The sequence below is a fragment of the Pleurodeles waltl genome, chromosome 7 (assembly GCF_031143425.1).
Source record: "Pleurodeles waltl isolate 20211129_DDA chromosome 7, aPleWal1.hap1.20221129, whole genome shotgun sequence".
NCBI classification, from domain to species: Eukaryota; Metazoa; Chordata; class Amphibia; order Caudata; family Salamandridae; genus Pleurodeles; species Pleurodeles waltl.
The window spans coordinates 574,196,202-574,215,688 of NC_090446.1; the positions used below are offsets into that span (position 1 = coordinate 574,196,202).

Below are 19,487 nucleotides of genomic sequence, written 5' to 3' on the forward strand. Positions count from 1 at the left end.
GAGTCTAGTTGCAAAGAATGTAGCCAAGACATGCTGTCCTGTCACTGAACCCACACAGAGCTCTAATAGGTACACTTCCGTTCTGTTATGCGTGCAGTACTGCTGGGTACTGAGATACTGGAGGGCACTTGCAGTCCTGACAGTGTACTTCAGTCCTGGCTTGCAGGCTTGTCTCTGATCCAGCCTAACACGCATCCTAACCAATGCCTATATATATAAATAAATATATATATATATATATATATATATATATATATATATATAATACATACACACACACACACACACACTTTCTCTCGCTTTCAATTTAGTTGATTGAAATGTTCGTCAAACACATGATGTCATACAAAAGAACAGTTTTAAAAATCTAACCATCCAACCTTCATTTGCTATTAATTAGGTAAATATAGAATTCAATTCTTCCTCAGAGGTTTGAACCGTCTACCTACTTAGTCTTAGTGTACATGTGACTGTCATATAGTCCACTTTGTAAACTACATATCAATTTTTTTGCCTAAAACCACCCTTTATGCATGTGTTCCAGTAAATGGAGAGAATATAAATATCAAGTTAACCTCTTGAAAAGTTGTTTGGTCGTGGTGAATTTTTATATATTCCTGCCCAACACCTGGACATTCCCTTCTGCTGTTGTTGCAGACCTGGTCTTTCATGTGCGTGTAAAGAGCTTTTGAATACACGTGCCCATGGCACTGTCTCCAGCTAGCACACCCCTTTCTGTTTTAATCCTCTTTATCTTATGTGGCCACATTCCCCAGAGATGTCTTGAGTTTCATGCATAAAGACTGTGGTGGTGCTGTGACCTACCTGCAGTTATAAACATATCCAGCATCAAGATATTTTGCATCATTGCTCTCTTGTCAGACCTTATTTTCTTATTGCGACATCGGGAACGATTGCTTTGTTTTGCGTTATGCTCAGTATTGTCAACTATGACCTCATGGTCAAAACCATACTGACTTAAGACGCAGTCCACCTCCTACCAACATCTCAGTTGCAAGCTTATAAATTAATTTGGTCATAAATAATTTAGTTAAACTTGTGCAATGAGCTGGGAGGATGGATCCTGCTGAACTTCCATTTGTTTGCTTTAGTCTATGCAAAACCTCCTCCAGTGATTGAGTGTGGCAGTGCAAACTTTATATTTTTGCCCTAGTTTAAGGAAATGGTAACTGTGGGCCTCATCAGAATATTCTCTATAGCTCTACTATTTATTGGGATAAAGATTTTGCTCAAATGTGATCCCTCACGAGTGATCAGCTGATTTTGACCTGCTTACATCGAAATTATGGCTTTTTTATTGATGAAAGTGCCATTGCATCATTGCTGGGCAAACTAACAGATCCCAGACAAATATAAATAAAACTGGGACTGAAACGCATACATGCTCTAGCAGGTGGTAGGTATGTATTCTCAAATACTGAAATAATTCTGCTATAGCAACAGGACTCTGGGATCCTTGTGAATATATCCATTAGAAATAATGTTTACAGCTAGTACCTGAGCCCAGTGATTCAAGATTATCTTAAGGATACCATTCTCAGTACTAATGAGCAGGACTCCTCTAATAGTTTGGCTACTTCTGGGCGATCTGCAAATGTCTGCACCCAATTAGTTCAATAGTTGGCACCTAACTTCTTCACAGTATGATAAGTTCTGTTTCTGCCAGAGTATGGATCATTGTACCTTTAAAAGATTAACTATTTCCTCTTGTACCCCTCTTGCACCACTCCCCAACATACAGTGTCATTAATGTTCCTTGCATTTCTGCCTTTCTGACATTAGAAGACTTTAATAGTGACACTAATGTGTCCGCGCTTGCTGTGTCACAGCTAATGCCTCCCCACTCTCAGTATTCCCTACAGGTCCTTTTTGAGATCAAACAGTGTTGTCAAGGCATGTGGGTCTCTAGATGCACTCTTAAAATCTATCCTTTTACCCAGAGGATGTCTTCTGGCATTACAATTTATGACAATTTTAACTTTTAATTTGCTCTTATTTTGAAATCTGATTATGTGCCAATGCCTGCAGTTCATTGTAGTTCATTATATGACTGGGGGGTACTCTCCCTTTTCGGTTTTCCATCTTTGTGATCTGCGCACAGTTCTAAAATGGCACTCTACAACTGCTTGTTCCATGATTAACCTACAACATTATGTATGATTTGTAAATTGCAGTGCTTCCAAACATGTTTTTTATTCACTGCTTGTATATGTGTGATCTGTGCCAAGACGCATGTTCCTGCTGTTTGTCCGTCCCTACCACACTGGTCCCCTTCCCATTCCACCTCTCACCCACTGGTGCTTTGATCTTGTAAATTCATCAGTGCCACAACACTATCCATCCTATAGATATGTAGCCCCTATTCTATTTCAAGCAGTCTGCTGCCATTTGGGGTTAGTTTTGTATTACTCAATACCTAAAATAAGTTAATGAATGTGCAGTACTTTAGTTCTAACAGAAGATAGAAAGATCGAGAGAAATATAATTAATTTCAGTGATCGTAATTCACCAGGCTAAAATAATTGTACCGACACAAAGGTTTTATTTAAAGAACTGAGAAACTGATTAACGTGCTGAGGATCCTTGATGTCAGGTTTGACTCTGCTGCCTCCCGAGGCTTCTTCATTATCATCAAAAGAGGATATGCTTATATTCCGTGTTTTTGCAAGTTGCAACCGTAGGTGGTGATGACTCCTTTATTGTTTTTGGATTCTCAGAACTTCTGTTGATCCAGCATTGCCTCACCTATACTAAGGCCCATCTTGATATCAAATATTAGTTCCTTAGAGTCTGAGCAGAGTTTCAACTTTGGAAGCATATTAAGAGTCTTGTTAAATTTAGGTAAATACAGCTTTAGCTCTTTGGTGTTTAAGAATTTTAGTTAATAAGACAACTAGTCAATTTCATTTGGTGTTTCAACTGAACCTGTCTGCATGTTTATTTTCAAAGTTTTGCTTGCTGGTATGTAAGCTGTGACCTCTACTTAAGATATTGCATTGTTTACTATGCAAGCTGTGAACACAATTTGTAAACAAGAGTGTAGAAAGCAGCTACATTTGATTGTGAAAATACTAAATAGGACAGATGGCACTGGTGCCAGGGACAACCATGCCCTCATTACAAGTCTGGCCGTCCTAGGACCGCCAGATTTGCGGTGGCGGTCGGACCGCCGCCAAAGCAGCGGTCCAACAGCCACATTATGACTGAGGCAAAAGCGCCATAGTCCGACCGCTGGCACTGCCACTTTTTCACCAGTCATCTTAATGTGCCAAGGCAGCGATGTCCTGGGGATTACGACTCCCGTGTCCGCCAGCTTTTGCATGGCAGTTCTACCGCCATGCAAAGGCTGGTGTAGAAGTGGGGCCCCATGGGGACCCCTGCACTGTCCATGCACTTGGCATGGCAGTGCATGGGCCCCCATGGGCAGCCCCACCGTGCTTTTTGCTTCCTGAATTACAGGCAGTGAAAATCACAACAGGTACTATCGCACCTGACGCACCGCAACATTGCTGCCAGCTCAATTACGAACTGTTGTCAATGTTGTGGGTGGTTTCCCAATGTTGTGACTAGTTTCCCCAGCATTTTCTGCCCGCTGGCCCAGTGCGAAACTCATAATAGGGCCAGCGGGTGAAAAACCGAACTGGCAGTCTTTTGACCCAACAAGTTTGGCAGGCGGCCTCCGCCACCCGCCAAACTCGTAATGAGACCCCGTGTCTGAATTTGTTTTTTACTTTGTACCACTAATGAGCTTAAGGGCCACCAGATACAACTAAGTTGAACTAGATGTATAATTGTTTTAACTCAAAATGTTCCCAATACGAAATCATTTTAAAGTATTGTTCAATTTGTCAAGAACAATGAAAAGTAATGGTGCATGTCTCCCAACATAGCGTATATAAGTAGTTCTTTTCCTGAAAACCTGATTTTCAATTAGGATCACACACACTTTGTACCAGGGGTAGTTAAAAAAAAAGTTTAATATCTGAGCCCTAAATATATGCTTTATTCCTGAAGTCAACTCTGTGTAGTTTATGAAATCGGTTAATAGGAGCATATTTCTTGGAAACCTTGAGCAGAATCACTGATTAATATCACAGGGCTTAACCAAGTGGGGATGGTGATAAATGATCACCACCCTCATCTAGTTATCCATTTTTGCACTTTTTCCAACACTGTAGACTCAGCTAGCCTTCATATTTCCTTGTCTTTATTTTATAAATTCTGCCCTAATTTTTTAAAAATATTGTCAAGGTCATTTATTAAATACCTCCCAGCGGCAGCTAGAAGGAGGATACTCCTATTAATTTACACAGACACTTTCCAGCAAAAGAGTAACAGCGTGCCACTTCTTAATCTTGAACACATTAAACACATCTTCATATTCAACACAGACACAATAAATACTAAACTTGACCTATTGCCTTCTTCCTAGCTGTTCCTAAGGAAAGGAGGAGAATATCATTATGTTCCCCTTATATAGCTGAAAGATGAATTTGGCCGGGATCTGCTACATGGCATCCAATTGGGCATTTATAGATTGTGTAGTGGTGGTAGGCAGTTTGTTAGGGAAGAGTTGGAATTATAATACGCCCTGCGCATGGTCACATAAAGAGAAAAGACAGAGGAAACATATTGTTTGTTGCATGTGTTACTGTAGACACACATGCTCTGCATCCTCCTGCCATCTAGTATTGGGGCTCAGATAGTTGCAACATGTTTTTCTTCGAAGAAGTCTTTGGAGTCACAAGGAATATGTTGACTCCTTTTTATACTGTAATTGGTTATTGACACTAACTCCATGTTGGATTGTTTTTTTTCTGCCATCTGGACCATCCTAAAGTTTCTGCCTAAGATAATTTCACCATTTCACCTCAATCAGACCATAGAACTTTTTCTTTCTGCAACCTCAGTCGGGGTTAGAGAGAGCCCTACCCACTTTAGACGTCAAGAGGGCATTCATGTACTACATGGATGGGACCAGACCTTTTTCTGAGGCAGCCCAGCTGTTTGTAGCCCTTGGCAACCCCCAGAAAGGTCAGTCTATTCAAAAGCAGGATGTGCAACATGGATAGACAAGTGCTTCCAGACCTGCTGCATTAAAGCAAAGCAAATTCTTCCTGTACCTCCGAGGGCACACTTCACACAAATGAAGGCCACTTCCAGGGCTTTCCTTGGAAATATTCCACTATCTGATATTTGTAAGGGAGCAACTTGGTGAACTCCACACACAATTACCGCACAACTGTGTGGCTTTTTTTGCTGGACAGCAAGCGCTAGTTGGCCAGACTGTCCTAAGGACCCTTTTTCAGACATCCGCTCCATCCACACGCTAGCCCCCACTTTAACAGAAGGACTGCTTTACAGTCTATACAGGGCATGTGTATGTGCAGCATCACATGGTACAAATGCTGTTGCTACCTTGCTACAAGCTACATACTACCCTGTAAGCATCTGTTTGTTGCACCCCTGCAGCCACCCTCCTCCGGCTGTAGAACATCTGAGCCCAACCCTAGAAGTTGCGAGTATTCAGAGCATGTGAATCTACATGCTACAAACAGATGCCTACAGGGTAAGTAATATTTTCCTTTGCCAGTGCCTCACCAGAGGTCAATAGAATTTAACTTGGATGGACCAGGTGCAGGTATAGCTGTATCATTATCGCCACAGCTGCAACCTATAACAGCACAGTGGGTGAGATATGTATGAAATTAAGAAAACAAGAAGCCTTTGTGCATAATTGTGCAGTGATCTGACATGAAAATTGAAAAATGACATTCAATTTTAGCGTCCGTTATCAGTATTCTAATAATGCCCGGTCCAGGCATGTGGGAACCAATTTCACAGCTAAATAGCATAAGAATTAGACTGTGCACAGATACGACTTTGTATTGCTTGGCAAACAGTTTTAAACAAACAGAACACAACTGTAGCACTGGGGACCATACACACATTTTTGACAGTGCATGTAATTCCAAGCCTGTAGCAACCCATTACTGAGACACCTGGGGGCATATTTACAAGAAAGTGGTGCATCAGCTCTGATGCGCCACTTTTCCTGTATCGCCCTGCACCCCTTATAGTATTTACTATACAGCGCACTATTGCACATGTTGGCACAATAGCATCATCATTTATGACGCTATTGTGGCATTTTTCTGTATTAGCGCCGTAAATTATGGCGCTAGTCCAGCAAAGCACACGGAGGCTTATAGGTTATTATGGGAGCCTCACTTTAACCCTGAGCAGGCATTAAAAATGATGGAACAAAATGTGGCAGTGAAATCTTGTAAATTTCACTGCACCATTTTTTATGGGCCTCACTGTTTGAGAACACCCCCCTTGCATACATTATACCTGACGCGGGTATAATGTGGTGCAAGGGGTCACAAACTGGTGCAATGCATGCATTGCACTGCTTTGTAAATATGGTGCATGGTGGGGGCCTCCTTAGCGTAAAAAACAAATGATGCTAGGGTGGTGCAAGGAGACACAAGGGGCTTGTAAATATGCCCCCTAGAATTCTGCAACTGCACCTTAATCCTGACACGCAGCCCCAACTGTTCTCTTCATGAAACCCACCCATGGTTGTGCTGATGCCCCTCAATCCTGTTCTGCAGCACCCCTGGCTTCTCCATTGGTGCGACCCATACACAGGTCTGCAAGTGCACAACTAAACTGATCTTCAGCCTAAGTAAAGATCTAGGGAGATCTACTAGAATTAGACCCATCGCCTTACACCAAGATTGTATCTGTCAGCAACGCTTGTTTCTATCACCTTGGCCACTAAAGAAGACTTCTTCTTGCCTGGCCTTTCAACAAAAGGTTTAGGAGGTTAACTCCTCTGTTAGTTCCAGGCTGAACTGCACCAATAGTGCATACCTCTGTCCATCTGTATACACAATCAACCACCTCAATCATCTCTAAACCTCTGCCACCGGGTACTCTTAAGAACTGCAATGTTCGTACTACAGCACAGTGGTGATGAGCTCACTCCACCTTCAGATTAAAATCGGACCACCACGTGCTCACTCAAATTCTTTTAAACCATTTCCATTTGATCAAATATTTCCTATTATTCAACAATGCTGTGTATTGCAAAAATGCCACTTTCACTAAGACAAATACAATATGTATTAATGATATGGTACAAACAGTAAAACCATGCATTATAAAAACATTTCAGTTGTTAAATCATCTTGGAAGTGTAAATATCCAGATCAATACAACTTTCTTACCATACAGTAGATCTTACACTATCCTGTTTATTTCATCATTGATCAACTCTGTGATTAATTTCTCATCCAATGTATTATACAGTTGATAGAGTGATGGAACATATCACATGTTGATGCGGCACAACGGTGCAATCAAGCAAGACATGTTTTAAAAACTAGTGACAATTTGTCCCGTTCAGAATACTTTTTGCTGGTGAGTGCTCTGAAGTTGTCTTGTTTGTCATTGGCATGAGGGCAGGCAAACAATAAAAAAAAAACCAGAGGCTATGGCGGGCCACCTGCAGATAAGAAGAGGAAGACATTACATCCTTACTAGGAGAATAACCACAATACAAACATATTTTGTACATATTTCAGTTCAACTGCAATCCTTGCCAGGTGTCATTTGGGCATCATGAAATTCATTATCCAACTTTTCCTTAACTTGTATTTCAGCAAGCGTCATAAGATTGGGTCAAGATGGGCACAAACAAGCCATCAAAAGTAAAGTCCTATTTGAACTAATCTAAGACACCTGAAGTGGAAATGGCTTTCGTATCACTATGACTATACTGTAGAGGTCAACAAAACATGAGTCCCTCTGCGCCTCATGCCTTATGCAGTTGTGCTTGCCTGATCACACTTATATAGTTACAAACATTGCAATTACCTGTACAATAATTTAGCATACACAACCTTTTCCACCCATCTGTCTTGGTTTAAGAAGACGTCAGATGATCAGATCTGGACTTTTGCTTCTCCTCCACGTCACCGCAGTTCCTCTTATAAGACAGACCCACAGCTCATGGTCCAGATGTGACCCTGCTGCAGCATTTCTCTAGTGCCCATACGTTGTAGCTTGAGAGTAAGAGCAACATAAAGTCTTTGTGGTGCAGAACCTTTTTTTCAAACGTCAAAATAAATACAAGTACCTGGCGGTTCTTTTCAGCATTTATGGGAAGACAGAGGCAGTGCCAAGGTGTGTTACTTGTCAGATTATATTTCCAATCCAATCAGTGCATGGCACATCTTTTCAGGCACTTCAATGCTGAAAGGAAAGCGGCAATGCCAAGAATCATGTGTATTGGAGAGTAGCAAGCCAGACATCCTGAGCAGGCTCTCATCATTGCTATACAGATACCAGCACAACAGAGGGTTGAAGGCCACACATTCATACAGATGTGGCAGACTCCTAAAGTGGGTTGAGTAGTATCTTTGGGTACACCCAGGCATTTAAAGTGGTTTCAACTTGTACACTGTTGCAATCTCTCAAAGCTTATTGTGGACTGCAGCTGAGAAATCAGGCAATGGATATACCACAGTAGTGTCTTGAAGATGCAGGCATCAGGTGCTGCTCCAGGAGGGGATAGTGAAGTCTGGTGAGCCGTGCACTTTTGCAGGGAAATATCGTCTTCAACGCATGCAGCATATGGATGGTGGTTGTATCGCACATGGTTTCTTTGCTTGCTACAACCAAGCATGACTACACCACATACACACTTAATGAGAAGTGAAGGATCTCGGTAATGTCAGTTGAGATTTTACAAAGATAGGTGGTAGGCACCTCTCCCACAGGTAAGGTTGAAGGCCTCTGTCCTCGCATTCAGTCAGCTGCCACCAACCGTGCTTCTTCCCATATATAGCTGCAACCATCCAGAACTCTGACTCCTACATGGCATCTCCAGCTGGCAGGGTCTAGATGTATGAGCTCTCCCACTGAAACAATGCTAAAATGCAATACAATAGCAACAGGAGAACAATGCATATCACTACACATATTTCCCAGGTTGATTCACGTGGTGACATCATCTTTGCATATCTGTCAGCCAATAAAACTTCAACTGTTCTTGAAAGAGCCTCAAACAGGTTCTGGAAAGAAGTCTAGTACATTACATGGGCAAAGGATGGTAATATATTTCTTAAAGCAGATGAAAGACTGTATAAATACAAAACTAGCATTTTTATATATTCAGATGCAAACTCCAAATTTGTTACAAATGGGCTTGAAATGAATAGCTGAGGAGTAAAGGGTGCACTACACTCGAGCACGAAGATGATCCACTTTCTGGTGCGGGATCCACAATTCATGCCACATACATCATTGTCGTGCGGTTGGTATAGCTATAGATTCGCAAGTGAGCCACACAAACTCCTCACGAGGTTGAACCAGTGATAATACACTGTTTTCTTTCTTCCATCACCTATGCAAAACTAATTGTCCCTTGTCTTACTTCCTGCAAGGTCAATTCCACAGCACCAGTAGGGATGACCAGTTGAAGGTATTCACTCACTAAATCCAGTAAATGGAAGCAATATAGTACTCTTGTTCTTCTTGTACTGCAGTACTGATAATCACCCACAGGTCTGATGATGCTTCTCAGTATATTCATACTCTATCTCTTCTAAAAAAATTTTTTTTTTTTTTTTCCCCCCCCCCCCCCCCCCCGTTTTTTAGAAGAAGAATTTGACTTTGGCATTTGACACAGCGGAAAGTATTGGAATTCCCAAGACACTGGTAAGTAATATCTGGGAAAAGAGGCACAAGTACTGCTGTCATCGTCGCACACGTTAGCCAATAATGCTGTTGCACTTGCAGAATATTGTATTTTACGTGACACTTTTGCTCCTGCTCTGACACTAACAGCCCCTGGGGACATTGATGATCATCAAAAGAAATCCCACATGGCTTTTATCTTATTTGATTTGACATGACTGTGTGAATTTCTTACTTTTGCAGACAGTTGAAGAGATGTTGCGCCCAGGAGGCCCCGACTGGCAGCGCGTGCTGGAGTACGTTGAATCTATCCACCAACACTTTGAGGCCTAAATACCAGCACTGCCGAGCCTGGCCCCCACACTGCCGAACTTGGGCCCCACACTGCCAAGCCTGGGCCCCAACACTGCTGAGCCTGGGTGCCGAGCCTTGCCCCAACACTGCCGGCATTGGTTGATAGTACTGTCGAGCCTGGACACCATCACTGAATTCATGGACATTAGCATTGCTAAGTCTGGATACCAGCAGAGCCAGGCTTATAATCCACCACTCCTGGACTTAAATGCAAGCACCGGATAGCCTTGTAAATGAGACCTGAATATTTGCACTGCAAAAACCCAAAATCAGACAGCAAGGCCAGAATACAGCACTGCAGGACTTTTAGCAGCCCTCTGAGGCTTGGCTAACAGCAAGCACTCTGTTGCCTGAGTATGAGCAATGAATGCCACTAAATGGGATGTTGCAACACCTGTTACTTATAACATTTAGAAATGGAAACTGTTGTGTTACCAATTATATTAATATTTTAATATTGAGGAAAAAGGTATACTGTCCCCTTAGTGAAAACACTGCTAAATCAGTAGCCCAAGTGTGCGCACTGCTGTGAGCCCTGGCCTTATGAAGCATACTCTGGGGGCCACAGGGGCGAAAGTGGAGAATGAGGAAAAGCAGCCGCTTTGGTGAAAGGTGTGAGGTAACGATGGAAGATTAGTACACTGGTCGTGGCAGGGAGGGATACTGTTAAGTACGAGTGAGTCTTAAGTCACGAGTCTGACTTTTCGCTTTCTGCTGCAGCATGGAGGTGATATGTAGGGATGCTAGGATCAGAAAGGCATGATTAGATGATGGTATGCTGGATCTGAGTATTAGTTTGTACTTTTCAGGAAACCACAAGGCATGCTATGCCACTTATTTCTTAGCTCTATTATCACTTTTGTGTTTGTTGGCTTATGACCAATTGAGAGCTAAGCATTCTCCAAAACCACTCGCCCCCAAAAAATATTGAGGTAAAGAGGAGGTCTGTTTCTGTTCTATTGCTTCCAAGTACTAAAGTTCAGTGCTGCGTAGTCATTTGGCTAGTGCTAGGGTCTGAAAGGTGGGGGACACACTTAACTAAACTTCCTGGAAATTATAGACACCCACCCCACGTACCTTAACTTTGACACTGTGAAAATCACACACTTGTGCCTCTGCAAGCTGAAAGTTACCTGAAGCCCTGATAGGCTTTTCTGTCTTCCTCCCCAATACATTTTCAGTTCAGAATATGCATATTGCATTAGGAGCGACAGGTCCAACCTCTAGCAGAACATAAACCGTAAAATCTCATTACAAAGCTTTCAGTACTGCTGGGAAATCGAATTTACTAACACCATGTTAGCCCAAGAACTATTAAGAACCCAAATGTATTCTAAATCACCTGTAAAGTTTGCACTAAAACGTAGCTAATATGGGCATCAAATATCTTGTAGCATGGTCATTGCAAAACAATACCTTCAGTTGGGAACTGGAAATATGTAAGAAACAGTCAAACTTCCAAATAGTATCTAATTCATGGCGGAATGCTGCTGGTAAATAAGTTTAGTCTGTTTCTTCGTTGGTTGCAACTAATGTATAACCTCTTTGAGATCTGCTTCCAACCGCAAGACCTTAATTCCTCTGCTTGTAAATTCACCTTCTTGTCTTATGTATGAGATTTCTTCCTTTAACTTTTGTTCTTTCCATCCCATATTTTTATATTCTAATAGCGAGGATGAGTCAAGTAGGTGTCTTAGCAAGTAGAGGTGCTAACTCTGGAAGGAGGCTGTTTGCTCATTCAAACCGTTCTTCTTCCTTGGGGAAGAAATTTATAGCCTGCTGTAACGCACCACACAAGCTCCCTTTATTGTCTTATGGTAGGCATGCTTCTGGGTACCGGTTCCCCATCTACTTCCCGGTGTGATCTGTCTTCTATGTTGGTTCATGAGTAGTTACCACCTAGTAGCGAGGTAAATTTTTTTGAGGATGGGGACAAGTGTCAGCACGTGAGTTTAATCTAACTGGGGATTGGCTCAGTGTGAGATATTTAAATAAGTGGGTGGGTACTACCAGTCCTGACGTTTACCAGGGAAGGGAATTTCCTGCTGTATGTTTTGCAGCCATTGTACTCACTATGAATTTGTATAGAATTACTATGAATTGGTATTAGAAAATTTCCACTGAAATATATTTATTACATGACTTCATATGCTTTTCTCTTTTCATTGATTGCGAGAAATGATGAGGACTTCTTGTTCGTTTCAAGGTGTGGGGACCTCATGCCCAATGTCAACCTTGAGCTCAGGTCAACTCAAGGAAAGTGACTCTTATGCTCTGATCAGCAATAGAAGGGATGAAAACATTGTGCACAGACCCGCACAAGGCATGGTTGCTCATGCAACAATCAGCACAAAGAGCATGGCCCTCATGTATACCCCAGCTCTGGGGATGGTGAATACGGGCATAGACTGGCACAAGGGTTGGGACCTCCTGCTTACACCATCCAAGGGATTGGGACCCGAGCCAAACCCCAGGTCTTGGATAGAGACCAGCTAAAGGCAGCAAGAAAATCCACTAAAGACTAACTCGACAATTGTCAATCTTAGCCATGCATTCTTAAACTGTTCTCTTATTAAATCAATGAGCCCTTTTGCCATTTGGTTTAGGAAATTCTAAAGGACTGTAGAGGGCATTGGGGCCATCAAAGAATTTTAGGCAAATTGTTTGAAGCATTAGAATAAAGTTAGCAATAAAACAACAGTGCAGATGATTAATCGTATTAAAATATTTTTCAGTGTTACATTTATTCTAATGAAAGATTGCCAGAGAAAATCTGAAAGCAAATTTGGTGGCAAAAGTGGTAAGTGAAAGCGGTAACTACAGATCACTGCGGGAAGAAGGTGGCGAGAAGTGCCTTCATTACCACGTGCAGACGTGCCCTCCGTTCTTTCACCTTACAAGACCTGTGATTTGTGGCCATTTCAATTCCAAGATGCACCACCCATGAAACCCTCACTCCTAAATGGTTCCAGTAGCATGGAGGGGCCATGTAGGATAATTACACCTACTCCAGAGTGACTAGTTGAGCATGCAGAGGATTGAAGCAGAAGAACCACCAAAAAGGATGATAGGTTGTAAGTGCCAGGATGAAGAATGTAATAACAGTCATAAAATTACTCGTAAATAATAATTGTTTTTGTTTCCTAAATTCCTTTCTATTCATTGTATATACCTGAAAGTTTATAAGACTGAAGAAACAATGCTGATTCAGAATGGCTGTGAACATCTCCACTTCTCAGCCACTTGAAAAAGGGTGTGCAAAGATTAGGGCATTGCTGCAGTAATGTCCTGCAAATGTTGGTCAGTGCTGCCCTCCAACTTCTGCCTAAGAACAAGAGCCACGTCTCACAACTATCATTGACAGCTCCAAGCAGTGGGATATCCACCTAATCATAGGCTGAGAACTTAGGCCCTCATTCCGAGTTTGGCGGTCTTTGGGCAAGACTGCAATGGGAAATTCCGCCACCATCCCGCCATTGTTGGCGATACAGTGACTACCGTATTACGAGTCACAATCACCAAGCCGAGGAAACACAGCCAGAAATCCAACACCGCCAGTGCCACTGACGGCGAAAGAGTGACTGTCCGCCTGCCAGGGCCGCCATGCCAACACCATTCCGGCCGTCATAATATGAGTTACATTTCAGCACAACGGAACATGCAAGGAGTGAAATAATTGGCGGTGCGCACCGCGGCGGGCTAGAAAATCACCGGCAGTAGAAGGCAACACCAGATGGTACAGGTTGAATACCCCACACCTGAAACACATACACACTCTACACACACCTGTTCACTGCACCATAATACATCCCCCTCACACCCCATCAAACCCTTGCGAATACTACCACGACCCAGAGACATACGAACCACTGCACATGGAGCATTGATTTCACACGGTGCACGCACCCCCACAACATGTCACCCCACAAGCACCCACGCTTCACCGACAATGAGTTACGGGTCATGCTGGACGAGTTCGTCAGAGTAGAGCCACAACTGATGGGAGCACAAGTCCAGCAAACATCTGTGGCCAGGAACACAGAGCTATGGCAGAGAATCATCGACCGCATGAACGTAGTCAGCAGCTACCCATGCACAAGGAAGGATATCAGAAAGAGGTGGAACGACCTAGGTGGGAAGGTCTGTTCCATGGTGTCCAGGCACAACATTGCCCTCAACAGACTGGCCGTGCACCCCCACCTCCTCCCCTTGACTTGACATCCTGGGAGGAGAAGGTCTTGGACATCATTCATCCTGAGGGCCTGACTGGCATCATCGGAGGGATTGACTCTGGTAAGGAAGCAACACCTCCCTTGAGCATTAACCACTCCAGTACTGCATGCCTCCCAAACACCCACCACTCCCCACTCTATTACAAACCACAAGACTACACCCCCACTATCACCCTACCTTCCTACACTGAATGCCACACCACCTCTCTCCCACCCCGCACAATGCACACTAAACCTTAACTATCTCCTCAACTACCACTCCCAAAATCCATCACTATGCATGCCGGATCCAAGCCACACTCACACCTTACAATGGAGCACCTGCATGGACAATCATCCCACAGCCTGCCCCGACTTTTAGCCAACACCACCTCACTAGTAATGGCAAATACAGCAATGTCAAACAGAAAACCCACGACTACAAATGATATGACAAGCATGGCCCAAAGCTCATTCACCATGCAGTGTCTGCATTGTTGCAAATGTCATTGTCATCCCTGGGTAACAAATCCACCCACTGCAAACAGCACACCATGACACTACAACTACATATCCACGTACTAACTCTCACCTTCTCCATCCACAGCTAACCCTGCTACTGCCACCCAGCTGAGGATGCCAGGGTCAGACAGCCCTCCCAGGATGAAGGCCCCAGTGGATGTCTTTAGGACGACAAATTGCCTGGGCCGACTGGCCAATCCACCCTCAGCAGCCCCAACCTGGACACCCCGGACTCACGCTCCTGTGTGGCTACAACACCTCAGCTAGCCCCTCCTCCCCAAACCTGTGCCTCAGGGACCATTCAATTAGACGTGTGCCCAACAGTACAGGGGCCTGAGTCAAGGGCACCCGCCCCAGACAATGAAGGCCCTGGTGCTACTGGGAGTGGGCACACTGTGCCAGGGAAACAGGCACAGGGGGCCAGGGCTAGTGGGAGTGGAAACTGTGGTCCAAGGGACCGGGCAGCAACAACATCAGACTGGCCAGGAGGCCCTCACCCAAGTTCTGGGTGCATACCACCAAACCCAGGACACCATGGCCCAGATCCTCACTACCGTGCAGGAGTCCCAGAGGCTTCAGAGGGAGAACCATCAGGAGGCCATGCAGCAGTGGCAGACCACAATGCTACCATGGCCTCCATAGCAGGGGTGCTGTTGGAACTTACCACCATCCTGTGTCATGTCCACCTCCTACCAGCAGCCCCTACCATTAGCCAGATCACAGCTGAGCCCTCCACGTCAGCCTTAGCCAGTGGAATGGAGTCCCTGCCACAGGACACCAGCTCCCCTTCCCCTGTAGCTGAGGAGCCCCCACGCAAGCAAGGACGTCCAACCAGACATCCAGCCTCCACTGATGCCAAGGCCACCACCAGGAAGTGAGCCACTTCTGGACATACCCCCTTTTTTGTCACAGCGGCACCCTGTTGACTGTCCACTGTCATAACTCTGTTATCACATGGCCATCATACTGGACTTCGACTCACCAAAGGTGGGCTAAGTACTCTGATGATCCCACTCACCATGACCCCACTCATCAGCCCTTGCACTTGTATAATCAAAATAAACACTTTTGAGCACAGTTTCTGCGTACGTCTTTATCTACCATGAGTACAAAATATACAGCCATGACGTGTAACAGGCAGACCCATTGCCCTACCAACATATGTGACCGTGTCAGAGGGGGGAGCAATCATTTACAGGTTCAGTAATACAGATAACAGCACCATATCTAAAGTAATGGGTTCACCCAATACCCACTTTGAACACGCATCCCTGGTAGCAGCCGTGCACATGGCAGACATTGCTACTGGTTACATAGCGTGGGTTTTACACATACCTGTATCTCAGTAAAAATATTGTTGTATCAGGTGTGCGCTGGAATCAGCTGCATCCTCGTCATCCTGCTCCTGATCACTCCCCTTGTCCCCTTCATGAAGCCACTGGCACAGCTGCACCCTCCTCAGCCTCCAGTAATGGGATGTGACACCTGAGAGCCAAATTGTGTAACATGCAGCACGCTACAATGATCTGGCACACTTTCACTGGTCTGTACGGTAGGGCCCCTCCAGTAAGGTGCAGGCACTGGAATCTGGCTTTCAGCACTCCAAAGGTGCGTTTGATAACCCGTCGGGAGCTACCATGGGCCTCATTGAAACGGTTTTCTGCTGCTGTAGTCTGATAGGTGTCAGTAGCCATGCCAGGTTGGGATAACCAGAGTCACCTGTGTGCACAAAGGTAATAGGTATATTGAAAACTGTAGGTAAATCTGGACGGTGGTGTAGAGTGTTCAGAATACAGAGGCACACAAGACACGTTACATACCGATGAGCCAGGCACGCTCCCTTTGCAGTGGTGGCATCAGGTGTGGGATGCTGCTGTTCCAGAGAATGTAGGCATCATGTCCTGAGCCTGGGAACCGGGCAGTCACTTGTGTGATGTAGAGGTCTGCGAGACATACTACCTCAACATTGGTTGAGTAGAGGTTTTTACAGTTAGCTGAACACCTGTTCACTCCTCCTGGATGGCACCAGGGCCATGTGGGTCCCATCAATAGCCCGATCACAAGTGGCGCATGTGCTACAGCTTAGAAGGCTGCTTTCACAGTAGGCAGATCGTCATGTTGGGGTGAACCTGATATAGCTGCCTATATGTTTGAGTAGGGCACAAAGGACGTTCTTCAAGACGTGGCTGAACATGGGCTGGGACTTTCCGGCAGCCCAGCCCAATGTAATTGGGAAGGATCCTGAGGCAAGGAAGTGGAGGACTGCCAACACCTGTACTGTGGGTGTGATGGCATTGGGATGATGAATACCAGGCTCTGGCTCCACCAGCCTCACAAGCTTCATGATGGTCTGACAGTTTAGCCGATAGCACCGGATACCGTGCCACTCTTCAAGGGTGGCAAGATCGACTAGGGGCCTGTGGACAGGAGCATTTCTCACCATCAATCTTCCACCGTACCTGGAATAGGAGGGAGTAGCAATCAATATGTGTATAAAGGACTGTGTGGACACAGTGGAGCTATGCACAGGTCACTATAAAACATCCATGACACACCTCATAAAGTGAACGAATCCCGCCGGCATAAGAAGTTATGGCGGTAGGCGGTTGCAACCGGCGTGCAACTCCTCATTGGTTAACATTGTTGCCTATAGGAGCCAATGGCGATCACCGCTGGCAGTGACTGTGATGTCCGCAGCGGCCGTGACCGCCATTTCATGTGCTAATGTTCACTGGAATCCTGGCACTTGTGCTGAGAAGACCTCCACTGTGTGTGCTGCTGTGTTTTGCCACTGGTAGCCAAGATGCCACGTGGTGCAGGGGATAGGGCAACAGCCTTCTCACAGGAAGAACTAGAGAAGCTTGTGGAGGGTGTCCTAACCCTGTATGCCCAGTTGTACGGGGCACCAGGTGAGTCCACTATGATTGTACTGTCTGTGAGTGGTACAATGTGGATGGGGGCCTTGGGATGAGGATGAGTGACTTGTGGAAGGACCTGGCTGAGGGCTGTGAGGACAACTGGAATATTGGAATCTGCGTATGTTCAGGAGATGTGTTGTTTCCAATGCACTCCTCAAGATGCCATGTTACATGACTCTCCTTTTCTCCGTGTCATCCATGCAGGTGAGCGTCCATCAGAAAAAGGGGATTTAGCGTGCCATCGCCAAGCAAGTGCGGACCCTGGGGGTCCATGACCGGCGGAGCACCCACAGCAGAAAGCGGTGGGGGGACCTAAGAAGCTGGGCGAGGAAGACCAGTGAGGCCCAGCTGGGGACGTCCTCCCAATGAGGGAGGGGTGTCCGTCGGACCCTGACCCCCACCTTGTGTCCCGCATTTTGGCAGTGGCGTACCCTGAGGTGGATGGGCGCTTGAGGGCAGCACAGCAGCCACAAGGGGGTGAGTTGAGTTCACATTCGTACTTAGGTTATGTGGTGAGTGATAGGTGCAGCCTGTGCAGTGTGTGAAGACTGTGGAATGTGTGCTGGGTAGCTAATGTTGGACTAGGCTTGGGACACATAGAGGTCGGATGTGCTACATCCATTTGTCAAAATGCAGTGCAGGATGTAAGTTGAGGTTAACTTAACTGCTAAGTAGTATCGATGACATGGTAACTGTGTAGTTGATGAGCAGGGTATTCGATGTAGGCAGGGTTCCTGCTTCTGGAGTTCACACACATTGTACTCCCAACTATCCAAACAGTGTTGCTGGGGCCATATCACTATCTGCTGGCATGTGGTGTATGTGTAGTCTGCAACGTCTGAGGTTTTACATCACACAGCTGTATGTGCATGGGTTATGTGGCTGTGCAAGTATGCCTCCAAATGCCCGTAGAGTATTTAGTTTGGGTCTTGTGATCATCAAGAGCCATGACAAAATGGGCTAGTTCCGCCATGTGTTGAGGGTATGGCTTTCATCCTGTATAGGATTGAATGTGTGTCCGCATGAGTGAAACTCACCTGCATGACTGAGGTGGCAGGCATGGGCTGTTATTGGAGTGGCATGTGTGAGTGAAGGCGTGGCATGTAATGACATGGCATTAGACTATGTTGTAGTGACTTGTGTGTGGCTGTTGTGCTGACATTAACCAATTGCTCCCTGTCTGTCTTTCTCCCATCCTGTCTCTCACTGTACCACCCTCCATCCCTGTCCTCCTCTGTCTTTGTGTGCATCAGCATCAGCTGGCGAAGGAGCAGGGGCACTGGCGAGTGGGAAGCTGCATCCCACGGGAGTGAGCAGGCTTATACTAACCTAGCCAAGGGGACCAGTGGGACGGAGGGCGAGTGGAGCACCGTGGGGGAGACGGGAACATCTACACCATCATCTGATTCTTCCTCCAATGGCGACTCCCTGGTGGTGGCGGAACCTTCAGGCCCTATGCCTGCACCATCCCTGTCTGCCACCCCCTTTACCAGCACCACCCTCCCTGTAGCTCCTCACCCAGGTGCCCGTGCCCGCTTACCCAGGATGGTGGCCATCTCCTTCGCCCCAGGCACCTCTGCCCCTGTCCTCAATGAGGAGGATATTGACCTCCCGAGGTCCATCTCTGTTGGGCAGACAACCATCGACTTGCATCCCAGATGCAACAATCAAATGCGTTCCTGGAAGACATTCACGGTGCCCTGTCTGCCCTTCAGAGATTGTTTCAGGCTCTGACCTCATTGATGGCAGCTAG

At 45.4% G+C, this 19,487-nt stretch overlaps 1 protein-coding gene across 4 annotated transcripts in view; it reads left to right on the forward strand.

Moving 5' to 3' along the window:
* LOC138304376 (cytospin-A-like) overlaps positions 1-12,230 on the forward strand; it is a 167,330-nt gene extending 155,100 nt beyond the window's left edge. For all 4 annotated transcript variants that reach the window (XM_069244363.1, XM_069244365.1, XM_069244364.1 and 1 more), the window contains 2 exons: positions 9,691-9,750; positions 9,973-12,230. In XM_069244363.1, coding sequence (XP_069100464.1) covers positions 9,691-9,750; positions 9,973-10,062 — 150 coding nt within the window. In that variant the 3' untranslated portion in view covers positions 10,063-12,230. The remainder of the gene's footprint in view (positions 1-9,690; positions 9,751-9,972) is intronic.
* Positions 12,231-19,487: the final 7,257 nt, after the last annotated feature.